Below are 13527 nucleotides of genomic sequence, written 5' to 3' on the forward strand. Positions count from 1 at the left end.
ACTTTACTGAAGGCCATCCAAGAACCTTCTCTACATATGCAGAAGCTATTTTTAACTCATTGCCGAAATGTTCTTTTAACAATGCTTTGGCTTGCAAATACCCTCTTTGTGCATCCATATGGTGACAACTGCGCACAAGTTCCCTAGGCTGACCTCGTGTGTATTGTTCCGGAAAGTACAAGAAATCTCGATTATGTTTGGTTTGGTCTTCTATTCCATGCTCAAACTATGAAGGTAAATTTGGTGCAAAACAACTGAGCGTCTGTGACAGCGGAATTTGTAGTTGTAGAGAAGAGTTACACATGTGTATCAGTAAATTTGAGGCCACAGACAAAAGTTGCAAACTTGTAGATTTTTTTCTCTCTCCCACAAACACAACACAACAGTTACACCTTCTCGAATCCTTCATTGCAGATACACAAATCCTATTCTACGAATCACAAATCAAGAAACTCGTACGCTCACATGTTTTGCTACTATTGCTGCAGTGAATATGGTGCGAAACACACTCGCACACCTGCATCAAAAATGTGAAGTCGCGGACAAATTTTGTACATCCGCGAATTAGTATTTGAATCCTTGCAATGAGATTTGCACACTTGTAGAATGTTTTCTTACATATATATATTTTTTCTTGGATGCTTTTTCTAGCACAGACACAAGTACATAAAGATAACGGCTTGAATCTGCTGCTATGAGTCTCAGATGCTGTTTTTCACTTGCAAATGACAAGTTTCGCGCACTCTCCCTTTTACACCACATATCTGTGTGACAAATGGTGCAAAAGTGATTTGTGCATCTGTAGAGGCAGCGGTGGCCAATCTGCAGAGATCAGAGAATTTCGGCCAATCAGAAGAGCTACACTGTATCCGGTTTTTGTTATTCTTTATAGTTCTTCGGTTTTTTATGTTCAAGTTTGTGGATCTTATCGTCTGCAACGTCGAGGGTGTATTTTGGAGCCATCGCGACAGTGATTACATCAGCTGGTAAGTTAGTTAAATTCGAACTAAATTTTTAATCAGGGAAGCATAATAACTCTACACTGCCTTTTTATCGCAGGTTATGTCATACGTTACATAACAGCGAGCTAACGTGAAAATAGTAAAGAAAAATGAGCTAAGACACATCACTGTTATGTACATCTTTTGTATTTTATTTTCAGGTTTTAATCTATTGGTATGTCACTTGCAACGGAGGTGTATTGGAGTCTTTTCTTGTGATTGAATCATAGAGGTGGTAACAACAGGTGAGTGAGCTGCCATCAACTACTATATTAGCCGAATTAGCCACTGGCTGCTGCTCACTAACACACAGAACGGGTTGTATAGGAACGGACTAGCAATATATGGGAAGTTGGGCTAAGAAATATTATGAATGTTGTTTATTTTATTATGACCTGTAAGTTCTGTTATTGTATGGTAGTTTTTTTCCCTTTTTTTTCTGACCATAAACTAAAATAACACTAACAGGATTGTGACTCTGTTACAGGAGATTGCTCCAAGCAAAAAGAGGGATGCTGACTATGAAGGGCAGAATCACAATATGGCCAGCTGTCAATTTTATTGAAATTAGGTAACCCAAAATACATTTGATTTTACTTTATATTTCCATTGCCAGATGCTTTAATCCAAAGCAAATTGTGCTGGATTATGTACACATGTTATTGAGTTAAGTTACCCAAACAGTATTTTCAATTACTGCTTTTTTATTATTATTATTATTATTTTCTAGTTTGTGGTCTGGATTATGTCATCTGCAATACATTCCAGTTGGAGGCTTTTTTTGTGATTGCTATCGTAACGGGGATAACATCAGCTGGTATGTTAGCCGAAGTAAACTAGTTAAAGTTTTTTTTTTTTTTAAATCATTATACATTCCCTTGATAATCAACCCCATTATTTCAGCAATATAACACTAAGCTCACAATGTCGAATGCAGAAACGTTAATTCATGCGTTCATGACCTCGAGGCTAGATTATTGTAATGCTTTATTGGGTGGTTGTTCTTGCACGTTTAATAAACAAACTCCAGCTGGTTCAAAATGCAGCAGCTAGAGTTCTTACTAGAACCACGAAGTATGACCACATTAGCCTGGTTCTGTCAACACTGCACTGGCTCCCTATTAAACATTGTATAGATTTTAAAATCTTGCTAATTACTTATAAGGCCCTGAATGGTTTAACTCCTCAGTACTTGAGCGGGCTCTTATCACACTATAGTACTTCACGTCCACTGCGTTCTCAAAACTTGATAATACCTAGAATATCAAAATCATCTTTTTCCTATTTAGCGCCCAAACTCTGGAACAATCTACCTAACGCTGTTCGGGAGGCAGACACACTCAGTTTAAATCTAGATTAAAGACCCATCTCTTTAACCTGGCGTACACATAACACACTAATACACTTTTAATATTCAAATCTCTTAAAGGATTGTTAGGCTGCATTAATTAGGTCAACCAGAACACTTCCCATAACACCCGATGTACTTGTTACATCGTAAGAAGAATGGCATCTACGCTAATATTAGTCTGTTTCTTTCTTATTCCGAGATCACCGTATCCACCAAATCCAGACTGTATCCAGATCAGATGGTCACTGCAGTCACCAGATCCAGTCCGTATCTAAATCAGATGGTGGATCAGCACCTAGAGATGACCTCTACAGCCCTGAACGTCAGCGGAGACCAGGACACCTAGATGAGCCCCAGAGACTGATCCCCAGTGAAGACCCTGTCCCCTAGACGGCCATTGGGACAAGACCTCAGGAACCAGATGAGTAATCTGTACGATCCGACTCTTCTCCAGCATCTACATTGTAAAAAGCGCTATATAAAATAATGATGACTTGACTTGACTTTGATCAACTGTTTGATCTACAGGAATGCAGTATAAGGAATGGATTATAAATGTAATGATTTGTGATGGATTATCAACTAATTATGCACCTTCCTTGTAGGTGCATTCAGAGAGTAAATAGTGTTTTTATTAATCTCGAAGTGCATACAGCATACAATCTGGCAGTTAGGGCAAATTCTGTAAACACTTGTTTGAAATATTGTTTTTTCTTGTGCTTGCAGGTTCATTCCGAGAATCAAACCTGGTGGCATACCATTCAGAGTCACAGATCAGATGGAGTTCTGGAAAGAGGGTGCAAAGACAAAGCATCAGCCTGAATCTCCTCATGGTGTTTCTCATCAGAGAGCTTGTCAACTTTGCCAAAATTACTGAAATTTAACACAACAACACAAACAAATTTTTACTGTATTTTTATTTCTGTGAAGTCTGTTTTGCCATGCTGCCCCATGGGGACTGTGGTGATGCCCTTTTTCAGCTAGTGCATGCTAAAGATGAAGATTTGTCATTTGTATTTTTAAAAAGAACATGCAATTAAAAAGAATATTACAAAGACAAATGCTAATGAGTTATTGTGATCTTTATGGGGTTGAGGTTGTAAAATAATATGGTATATAGTGTTGTACTGCAATTACATTGTTTTATACAGGTAAAACATTTAAATAAACTGAACAGTACTAATATTGACAATACAGGAATAACATTTTAAATGAGAATACAGTAATGATACATCCAGCTACTGTAAAACTTACAGCAAACTCTTTACAGTGTAGTTTAGGTGCATATCCGTTGGCACCCGAAAGAGCAGGGGGCAATAATAAAATACATAAAATATATTTTATATATGTTAATTTAGATTTGGTTGTAAAATAATATAATGTAATATAATATTAAAATATAACTATTTTTAAATACAACATTGAATTATTGAACACTTACACATTTTTTAATAAATACAATGCAAGTTTTTTATTATTATTATTACCTAGTAAACTAGTAAAACTACACATTCTGAACAATTATAGTTTTAAGCAGTGTATTATCAGTTAGTTAGTCTGCCACACTCTTAAGAAAAGTCTGTAAAATAGGGCACGATCTACTCTGTTAATGTGAAGGAATTTTCCATATCGATTTTTCACAAGGTTTTTTTTACCTGCTTTTTCAATTACACTGTATTTTGTGTGTTTGGGTTACAGGGTTACAACGGATAGTGAAAGCTTTTCCATTTTCTAGATATTTTTCTTACAGTGTACTAACTGATCAACAATCACAGGTACAAGCTACTAACAAGGTGTATCATAAATTAAAAATTATTATTATTATTATTATTAAATTGAACAATTGAAAATAGCAGCTAACTTAATTCACGTGATGTGTGTACTGCTAAGCATTTTTGGTTCCCTCTTGAGTAATTTAGATGACAAATGTGTGCCTTCTTATCGTTTAAATAATTTATCAAAAGTTGCTAAAACTTTCCAAATAAATTTTAAAAATAGCTCAATTTGTTGCCAGGTGCTTTTGGAATTGTAATTTCTCCATTACCCATATACATTTCATGTATTTTATCAAAACACATAAGTTTGTAAGAAACTGTTTAATTTTTCAAAAAGATTTTTAATAATAGTAATATAATGTAGCACATGTTGATCAGAGGGATGTGGGTGGGATGTAATGCCGGAGTAAAGTAAAGCCACAACTTACACATCAGTGTTCAGATCATCTTTTTTCAATATAATGCAATATTTTTATCTGCTAAATGTAAGCTTTTCCATATTCAAAGCTTGCCTGCTGCACTGGGGACATCACATGCATGTGCGAGTCATGAAAATTATGAAAATAAATCTAGAGAATTATTTGATTGTTGGATTGTAAATCAGCGGGGTTGAGGCATCAAAATTAACTAAGTAACTAAGCTGTTTTATGGATGGTACCTGTAATATTATTACTGACATCTTATTAGTAATTAGTTAGACTACTAGTTACTGCAAAAAGTAATATTATTACAGTAACTAAGTTATTAGTAATTAATTACTGCCCAACACTGATTAGGACTACTAGAAGGCTACAGGTAGGTGAGTTTTATCAGGGTTGGAGCTAAACTCATTTAATATTTAAACTATAAACAGATATACTGTCCAGTATAACGGTGAGTGATTTCAGAAAAAGCAAGAAAGAAACACACCTTTATTGTGTCACTCTCCGCTCCGGAAGATGCTCAAAGCTCGCGAAAGTTTTTTTTGTTTTTTTCTCCCCGCTGATAGGCGCCCAAAGCTCTTCTGATTCGTCGAAATTCTCTGATCTCTGCAGATTGGCCGCCGCTGCCTCTACAGATGCACAACTCACTTTTGCACCATTTGTCACACAGATATGTGGTGCAAAAGGGAGAGTGCGTGAAACTTGTCATTTGCAGGTAAAAAACAGCATCTGAGACTCGTAGCAGCAGATTCAAGCCGTTATCTTTATGTACTTGTGTCTGTGATAGAAAAAGCATCCAAGAAAAAATATATATATGTAAGAAAACATTCTACAAGTGTGCAAATCTCACTGCAAGGATTCAAATACTAATTCGCGGATGTACAAAATTTGTCCGCGACTTCACATTTTTGATGCAGGTGTGCGAGTGTGTTTCGCACCATATTCACTGCAGCAATAGTAGCAAAACATGTGAGCGTACGAGTTTCTTGATTTGTGATTCGTAGAATAGGATTTGTGTATCTGCAATGAAGGATTCGAGAAGGTGTAACTGTAGTGTTGTGTTTGTGGGAGAGAGAAAAAAATCTACAAGTTTGCAACTTTTGTCTGTGGCCTCAAATTTACTGATACACATGTGTGACTATTCTCTACAACTACAAATTCCGCTGTCACAGACGCTCAGTTGTTTTGCACCAAATTTACCTTCATACAAACGCTCTGATGAAAGTTCTATATTGCAGAGGATTACCATCAAACACAGGAATATCTCTTTGAGGCAGTGTGCTGGATTGTTGTTGTTCTACAAGGAGGGCAGTAATCTCATTTTGTTTTTGCATGACACTGCAAATGTTTGAAGTTGATCTTCCATCAATGTTCTGCATTACATTTGATGTTTGAACTGGTGACGCAGAATTATGGTCAATTTGTGGTGCACTGTGAGTTTGCCGAATCACATTCCTTAAACCTCCTTGCTGGGAAGTTTTCTTTGGCATATATTCCTCCGCATGAGGGTTGAGAGTAACTTCTTTGCCACTCATCACAGTTCCTTTATCATAATATACATTCATATCATCTGTGCAAGTTTGGAGAGACTGATGGTTAGAATTATTTAAAACAGCAATTTTGGCAGTAGCAGCTGCTATTTCTGCATCAATATCCAGTTGTTCTTGTCTGTGTCTCAGCTTTTCCTGTTGCAGCTCCAAAGAATATTTCTCTTTTAAAGCAGTTGCACGTGCAATTAATGCAGCCTTGTCTGCCTCTGCCATGACTCGTGCTGAAGAAGCAGAAGATCTCCCACTACGCACACTGCTCCAACTTTTCTTGCTAGCTGGTTTACTTGATTCACGTGAGATGTTTGAAACGCTATCTTCTGGATTAACGTCATTTTTATGTACATTTTCATCAACACCAGAACATGAAACTTGACTTTCAGTACTAAACCATTTCTCAGCATCATCTATAAACCCATTGCAAATCAACATCTTTCCACTGAACCATGTTTGTTGTTTTTCTTTTTCTTCGCTGGGCAAAAGAACCGCCACAGAATTGTGCATTTCCCTAGCTTCATCTCTCAATTTGATGAATTTCTCAAAAGAACACTGCACCTCCTTTTCATATTCTCGGTTGAACATAAAATCTTTTATGATTGCCATTAAGTTCTTTGCCTTGTTTAGTTTACTCTTTCTTGTCTTTTGCAGAGTTTCCAACTTTTCCAATAATGCCTTAGGAGTGAGCATAGTAGGCCTCTTTTCCCTCACAGGCTCCGTTTCCACTTTCTCACATGGCTCAATAGTCTCTATTTGTTCACCAGCAGCCACAACATCGCCATAATTCCCAACACTCATATTTGCAGACTGTAGAATTCATTCACCTTTGGCAATGTGAAAACACAAGCAACCAATGCATCGGAATAACGCTATTAAATGTGTGCACACAAAATCATTCCTTAAGTAGCGCTACACATAACTTATTGACTTCATTCATTCGATTCATCGCAGCTGCTCCTCGATTCACTGCAACGTCCAATTAGACTCAAATCCATAGCGAAGTCCAGTGATTAGTCCATTAAAATTTCTAAAAGTTCCAATGTAATGCGTGATAATCCACAAAGAAGCATTTTTTGACAAATATAGTGACATAAATAGCCATTTTGTCACTTGAGGTGTTGTAGGGTGGTTTCTGATGCGTGAGATCCAAACAAGAAAAGTCATCCTCCAAATACTGCTTTACCAGATTTATTCATCACACAGCTCGTACAGGTCATTTCAACTCACAGCTCCTCTGCACAGTGCACGTAAAATCCCATCCGATGCCTTTCCATATTCACCTCCAGACCCGGTCAAAAAATGTTGTGCTTCCCTCTAATTACACACCTGACTTTCTTACTCTTTGCCTACCTATATACTCATTAAGGCCCACACTCCACCCAGTGGTCAAAAAACTGAATTACAACAGACATTATGACTCTTACAATGTCTCCTAGACGGGAGTTTTTTCTGAACTCTAAAATTGAGAATATTGTCTGGAGAAGAGCTTGGTTAATTCCTTTTAAATATTATAAAGGAAATTATGATGGAAATTGATACCGGCGCAGCTGTGAGTATTATATCTGAGAAACAATTACAAGCTGCGTTCTCAACAGAGCCACTGGAGATCACTAGAGTCAAGCTGAAAACATACACAGCAGAGATTATTCCTGTGTTGGGACAGTTAAATACTCTTCAGACTGATTAAATTGTACAAGACTTGGTGCCACGGAGTACATGTAAATCATGGATTGGAGAAAGACCTGTTAATCTGTCATTTTTGTAATTATTGATCTGTATGTTTAATTTTTATTTTAATTTAATGTACTTTAGGGGTGTGCCCAAAGCTGAATACCTTATTCGGAAAGGCACGGATAATGGCTTTTAAAACGAATAACGGATAACGAATAATTCTGCCCGAATATTCGACTGAGGCTGCAGCACAGTCTGGTGTTTGCTAGACAACAGGTGAGCAGGGGATCAGCGCAATATTTTACAAAAACCTCTAAAGTTACGCAATAATGAGTGTGTGAAGTGAATGAATTTAAACTTTATGAATGAAAAGAGCACAAATCAAACACCGCTTGCTGTTGCCTCTCCGTGCATCTCTCAGAAATCAGAGCTTGGCAAGAGTAATATCAACTAAAATAATACATCATACACGTTATATTATTTGTGTATATTTAAAAGGCAGTGATTTAAACCTTATAGGCTATAATATGATACACGAATGAATGGACTAAGCACAGCGCGATCACCAATCAAACAGCCGCGTTGCACATCTCTCAAAAACCAAACCAGCTCTCTGTCAAGAGTAGGCTAATAATCAGCTTAGATACAGATACATTTTCTACTAGGCCTACATGTTTGCTTCTTTATATTTTGATGGTTTGCGTGGCACATGCACATTTGTTTAGTAAAAACATTATTTAAAAAAAAGACTGCTTAAAGAGTTACGCATAATGAAAAAGTGCGCCTTGAATTAATTCAGTCATGTTCAGATGATTACTAAACGTTTGTCATAAAAGCTCTCTACTTTTATGATCAATTTATTTTTTAGAAATTCATTTTATACTTTAGAACACTTAATAGGGCAAATAGTCGAAGCACAAATATTTTTCCATAGGCTACTGTGCTCTTTTTTTTCATACTTTTCCAGACCTGCAAGTTACTTAAGTGAAATACTTGTTTAAACTGCGCAGGAACCGGTGAGCCGAAGGAAATCATGTTGTTTTACATAAACCTCTAAAACTGCAACGCAGTAACAAGTGTGTGAAGTATTGCTCTCAGTGTTGCTTTTGCGTTTTTCCATGCATTTCCTGGAAATTACCTAAATCATTTTCCATATTTCTAAACTGCATAGGTAACACTTTACAATAAGGTGTCATTTGTTAACATTAGTTAATGTATTAACTAACATGAACAATGCATTTATTACACTATTTATTAATCTCTGTTAATGTTAGTTAATGAAAATACAGTTGTTCATTGTTTATTCATGTTAGTTCACAGTGCATTAATGAATGTTAACAAATACAACTTGTGATTTTAATAATGCATTAGTAAATGCTGAAATTAACATTAACTAAGATTAATAAATGCTTTAGAAGTATTGTTCATTCTTAGTTCATGTTTACTAATGTTGTTAACTAATGAACCTTATTGTAAAGTGTTACCACTGCATAGGAACCCTTACTGTTTTAATTGGAAGATACTTAAATATTTATTTATCGGATCATGAAAAGTCCCCAAAATGGGACTCGAACTCGTGTTCCCTGAAGCATAACCGCACTGCATATCGAAGCAATGCCTATACAAGGGTATCAGCTCCGACTGTAAGAATATATTTAAATAAACGTTATAATCATTAAAAAATATATTTTAGTCAAACATAGCATATTTGTTCAGTGATACCTATGGAAAAAAAAGAAAGGCTGTAAAACCTTAGACATTTTTTTAATGCTTTATTAATTCAGTGCGTAAAACCATAGACATACTGGTCTTATCAAGTATAACTGTAGCACGTTCCCGGTTCAAGCTCCGCCTACTTCTGGTTTTATCCGAATACAGATACAGACACGAATAATTTTGTGATTGTTACAGAAACAAATACTAGCTTCGCTGCACACCACTTATGTACATCTCTGCATGTCGTTCCTAACCTGTGTGACCTTCTTTCTTCTGTGAAACACAGTAGTTTGGGTATCATTGCTTTCCATTGTGTGGACAAAAAAACATTTCTCAAAATATCTTCTCTTATGTTCCACAGAAGAAAGTCACACTGTTTTGAAATGACTTGAAGATAAGTAAAGTGATGACAGAGTTTTCTTTTTTGGGTGAACTATCCCTTTAACATGAAATGTTTTTGTTTGGCAGTATTTTCACACGGTTCTTGTGTTCAATAATATAATAACACTCACCATAGTTTCTTCAGTTTACAGTGTGGATTCTCCAGTAGAGCAGAGAGCAGCTTCACTCCTGAGTCTCCTGGTTTATTAAAGCTCAGATTCAGTTCTGTCAGGTGTGAGGGGTTTGATCTCAGAGCTGAACTCAGAGCAGCAAAGCCTTTCTCTGTAATACCACATCTGGAAAGACTGCAGAGAGAATACAGAAAAAATAAAGATGAGTTAATTTGATTCACCGTTTATCACAGATCCATGAATGAGATGTCAAATCGACCGGCTCAAGAAAAAATCCCATAGACTTAAAATGGCGGAATGTTCATGAATTTGAATCTCAACTGTCACTTTCTCTCTCACTCACTCACACACACACACACACACACACACACACACAAATGTCTGGTTTGCTATCCTTGTGGACTCTCCATAGGCGTAATGGTTTTTATACTGTACAAACTGTATGTGCTATTGTCCTACACCAACCCTACACCTAAACCTACCCCTTACAGGAAACTTTGTGCATTTTTAGATTTTCAAAAAAACACCATTTAGTATGTTTTTTAAGCCTTTTGATTTACGGGGACATAGGCAGTGTCCTCATAAACCACCTTCAAATTGTAATACCTCTGTCATACCCATGTCATTATACAAATTTTGTCCCCGTAAAACCACAAAAACCAGTACACACACACACACATACACACACTCACACGTTGGTATTTGTGGTTTACGGGGACTCTCCATAGGCGTAATGGTTTTGAAAAGTGGGGACATGGGGTAATGTCCTGAAAAGTCACCTTCTCCTTGTAATACCTGTCATACCCTTGTCATTATACAAATTTATGTCCTCATTTGTCACAAAAACGCGCACACACACATATACACGCACTCTCTCTCACACACACACACACACACACTCCCTCTCTCTCTCTCTCTCTCTCTCTCACACACACACTCCCTCTCTCTCTCTCTCACACACACACACACACACACTCCCTCTCTCTCTCTCACACACACATACACACACACACATATGGAGTGTGATAACTGAACTTATGAATATTTCATTATCTTCTTTAAATACTCATTACAGGAGCCATGCTTACTATTACTACCCCTTTTGTCTAAAGTGATCATATATAACTTAATTCCCACCATATTTCTGGTGTTATCTTTCAAACTAATTTGATCATTCGCCTTTAAAAACCGCGAGTGCAGCTTGTTAGATGGTTAGCTTGTCACTCGTGGTTCCATTTGCATTTCTATTCGCGCCTATTATTTTTATTTTTATTTATTTTTTTCTCGCTCCGTTTTTCACAAGCTCATCAAACAACAGTGGTAAGTGGTAAGTTAAGTTGGTATCATTCATCAATCACGGTGAGTAATGGCTTCTTCTCCTGCTATTGTTGTTTGCACTGTTTGCCACATGTATAGCTTATCTGTCTCTGTCAGCAGCGAGGGATTCACATGTGATAAATGCAGGGAAATAGTTAGGCTGACAGAGAAGGTTTTAGTACTAGAGACACGCATCCAAACTTTAGTTGAGGACAGTAAGAATGTGAGGGCTGTAGATACTGCTTTGGATGCGACTAGCTCAGGGAGTCCTGTGCATTGTTCGGTTTCGGTTGAGCCCGTGCAGCAGGGCAACTGGGTGACAGTGAGGCGGCCTAGTCGCGGGTCAAAACACCACTCTTCCGTTCCGATCAGAACATCAAACAGGTTCTCCCCACTCGGTGACGCACCCACTGAGAAACCTGATGAAAGTGCTCTAGTTATTGGCGATTCTATTGTACGGAACGTGAAAATAGAGACACCAGCCACCATAGTCCATTGTTTACCAGGAGCCAGAGCGCCTGACATCTTGGCAAATTTAAAAGTGCTGACTAATGCTAACCATAAATTCAGTAAGATTGTTATCCACGTCGGCGCTAATGATGTTCGACTTCGCCAGTCGGAGATCACCAAAAATAATGTTAAAGAGGTGTGTGAACTTGCAAGTACAATGTCAGACACTGTAATATGCTCTGGTCCCCTCCCTGTTACCGGGGTGGTGAGATTCATAGCAGACTGTTGTCACTTAATGGCTGGATGTCTAAGTGGTGCCCGCAAAATAACATAGGCTTTATAGACAATTGGAAGAATTTTTGGGGCAGATGTTGAAAAGAGATGGTGTTCATCCCTCCTGGGGTGGTGCCGCTCTTCTCTCTAGAAATATGGCACATAGTCTTAGAGTTCGTACTTGACTAACTGGAGCCCAGGTCAGGAAGCAGACAGACTGGCTAAACCGATCGTCTGCTAGCCGCCTCACGTCACAGAAGTCAGTTAACTCTCAGCACATAGAAACTTTTTCACCTAGATATCACTCTATAGAGACTGTGTCTGTTCCCCGAACTAGAAAATACAGAAAACATCCAAACCAAAGTAATAGTAACAATTTAATTGATGTTCAACAAATAAAAAACCGATATAATACAGATAAACACATGATAAAGCTTGGCTTATTGAATATTAGATCCCTTTCTTCAAAAGCACTTTTTGTAAATGATATGTTCACTGACCATAAACTAGATGTGCTTTGTCTGACAGAAACCTGGCTAAAACAAGATGATTACATTACTTTAAACGAGTCTACACCCAAAGATTACTGTTACAAACATGAACCGCGTCCAAAAGGTAAAGGGGGAGGTGTTGCTACAATTTATAGCAATATTTTCAGTATCTCTCAGAGGTCGGGTTTCAAGTATAATTTGTTCGAAGTAATGGTGCTTCATATAACGTTATCCAAAGAAACAAGTGTTAATGATAAATCCCCTGTGATGTTTGTACTGGCTACTGTATACAGGCCACCAGGGCACCATACAGACTTTATTAAATAATTTTCTGATCTTCTATCGGAGTTAGTGCTGACTGCAGATAAAGTCTTAATCGTTGGTGATTTTAATATCCATGTTGATAATGAAAGAGATTTGTTGGGATCAGCATTTATAGACATTCTAAACTCTATTGGTGTTAAACAACACGTGTCATGACCTACTCATTGTCGAAATCATACTCTAGATTTAATACTGTCACATGGAATTGATGTCAGTGGCATTGAAATTTGGCAGCAGAGCGATGATATCTCAGATCATTATCTAGTCTCCTGTATATTCCATATAGCTAAAGCTGTAAAGCCAACTCCTTGTTACAAATATGGTAGAACCATTACCTCTACCACAAAAGACTGCTTTATAAATAATCTTCCTGACTTATCTCAGTTCCTCAGCATATCCAATAGCTCAGAACAACTTGATGATGTAACTGAAACTATGGACTCTCTCTTTTCTAGCACTTTAGATGTGTTTGCTCCTTTATGCTTAAGGAAGATTAAGGATAAGAGTCCAACACCGTGGTATAATGAGCACACTCGTGCCCTAAAGAGAGCAGCCCGGAAAATGGAGCGCAGCTGGAGGAAAACTAAATTAGAGGTATTTCGTTTAGCTTGGCGGGAAAGTACCCTATCCTACAGAAAAGCATTAAAAACTGCTAAATCTGATTACTTTTCGTCTCTTCT

General features: G+C 37.4%; 1 protein-coding gene and 1 pseudogene across 9 annotated transcripts in view; one reads left to right on the forward strand and one right to left on the reverse strand.

Annotated features, from left to right (window-relative positions):
• The window catches only part of LOC131529976 (NACHT, LRR and PYD domains-containing protein 3-like), a 540773-nt pseudogene that overhangs the window by 375531 nt on the left and 151715 nt on the right, over window positions 1–13527 (forward strand).
• Window positions 1–13527, reverse strand: part of LOC131529978 (NACHT, LRR and PYD domains-containing protein 12-like) — a 256130-nt gene that overhangs the window by 188109 nt on the left and 54494 nt on the right. For all 9 annotated transcript variants that reach the window (XM_058760021.1, XM_058760026.1, XM_058760023.1 and 6 more), the window contains one exon: window positions 9993–10166. In XM_058760021.1, the coding sequence (XP_058616004.1) occupies window positions 9993–10166 (174 nt within the window). The remainder of the gene's footprint in view (window positions 1–9992; window positions 10167–13527) is intronic.

Source organism: Onychostoma macrolepis, chromosome 22 (genome assembly GCF_012432095.1).
Source record: "Onychostoma macrolepis isolate SWU-2019 chromosome 22, ASM1243209v1, whole genome shotgun sequence".
In the NCBI taxonomy this organism is placed as follows: Eukaryota; Metazoa; Chordata; class Actinopteri; order Cypriniformes; family Cyprinidae; genus Onychostoma; species Onychostoma macrolepis.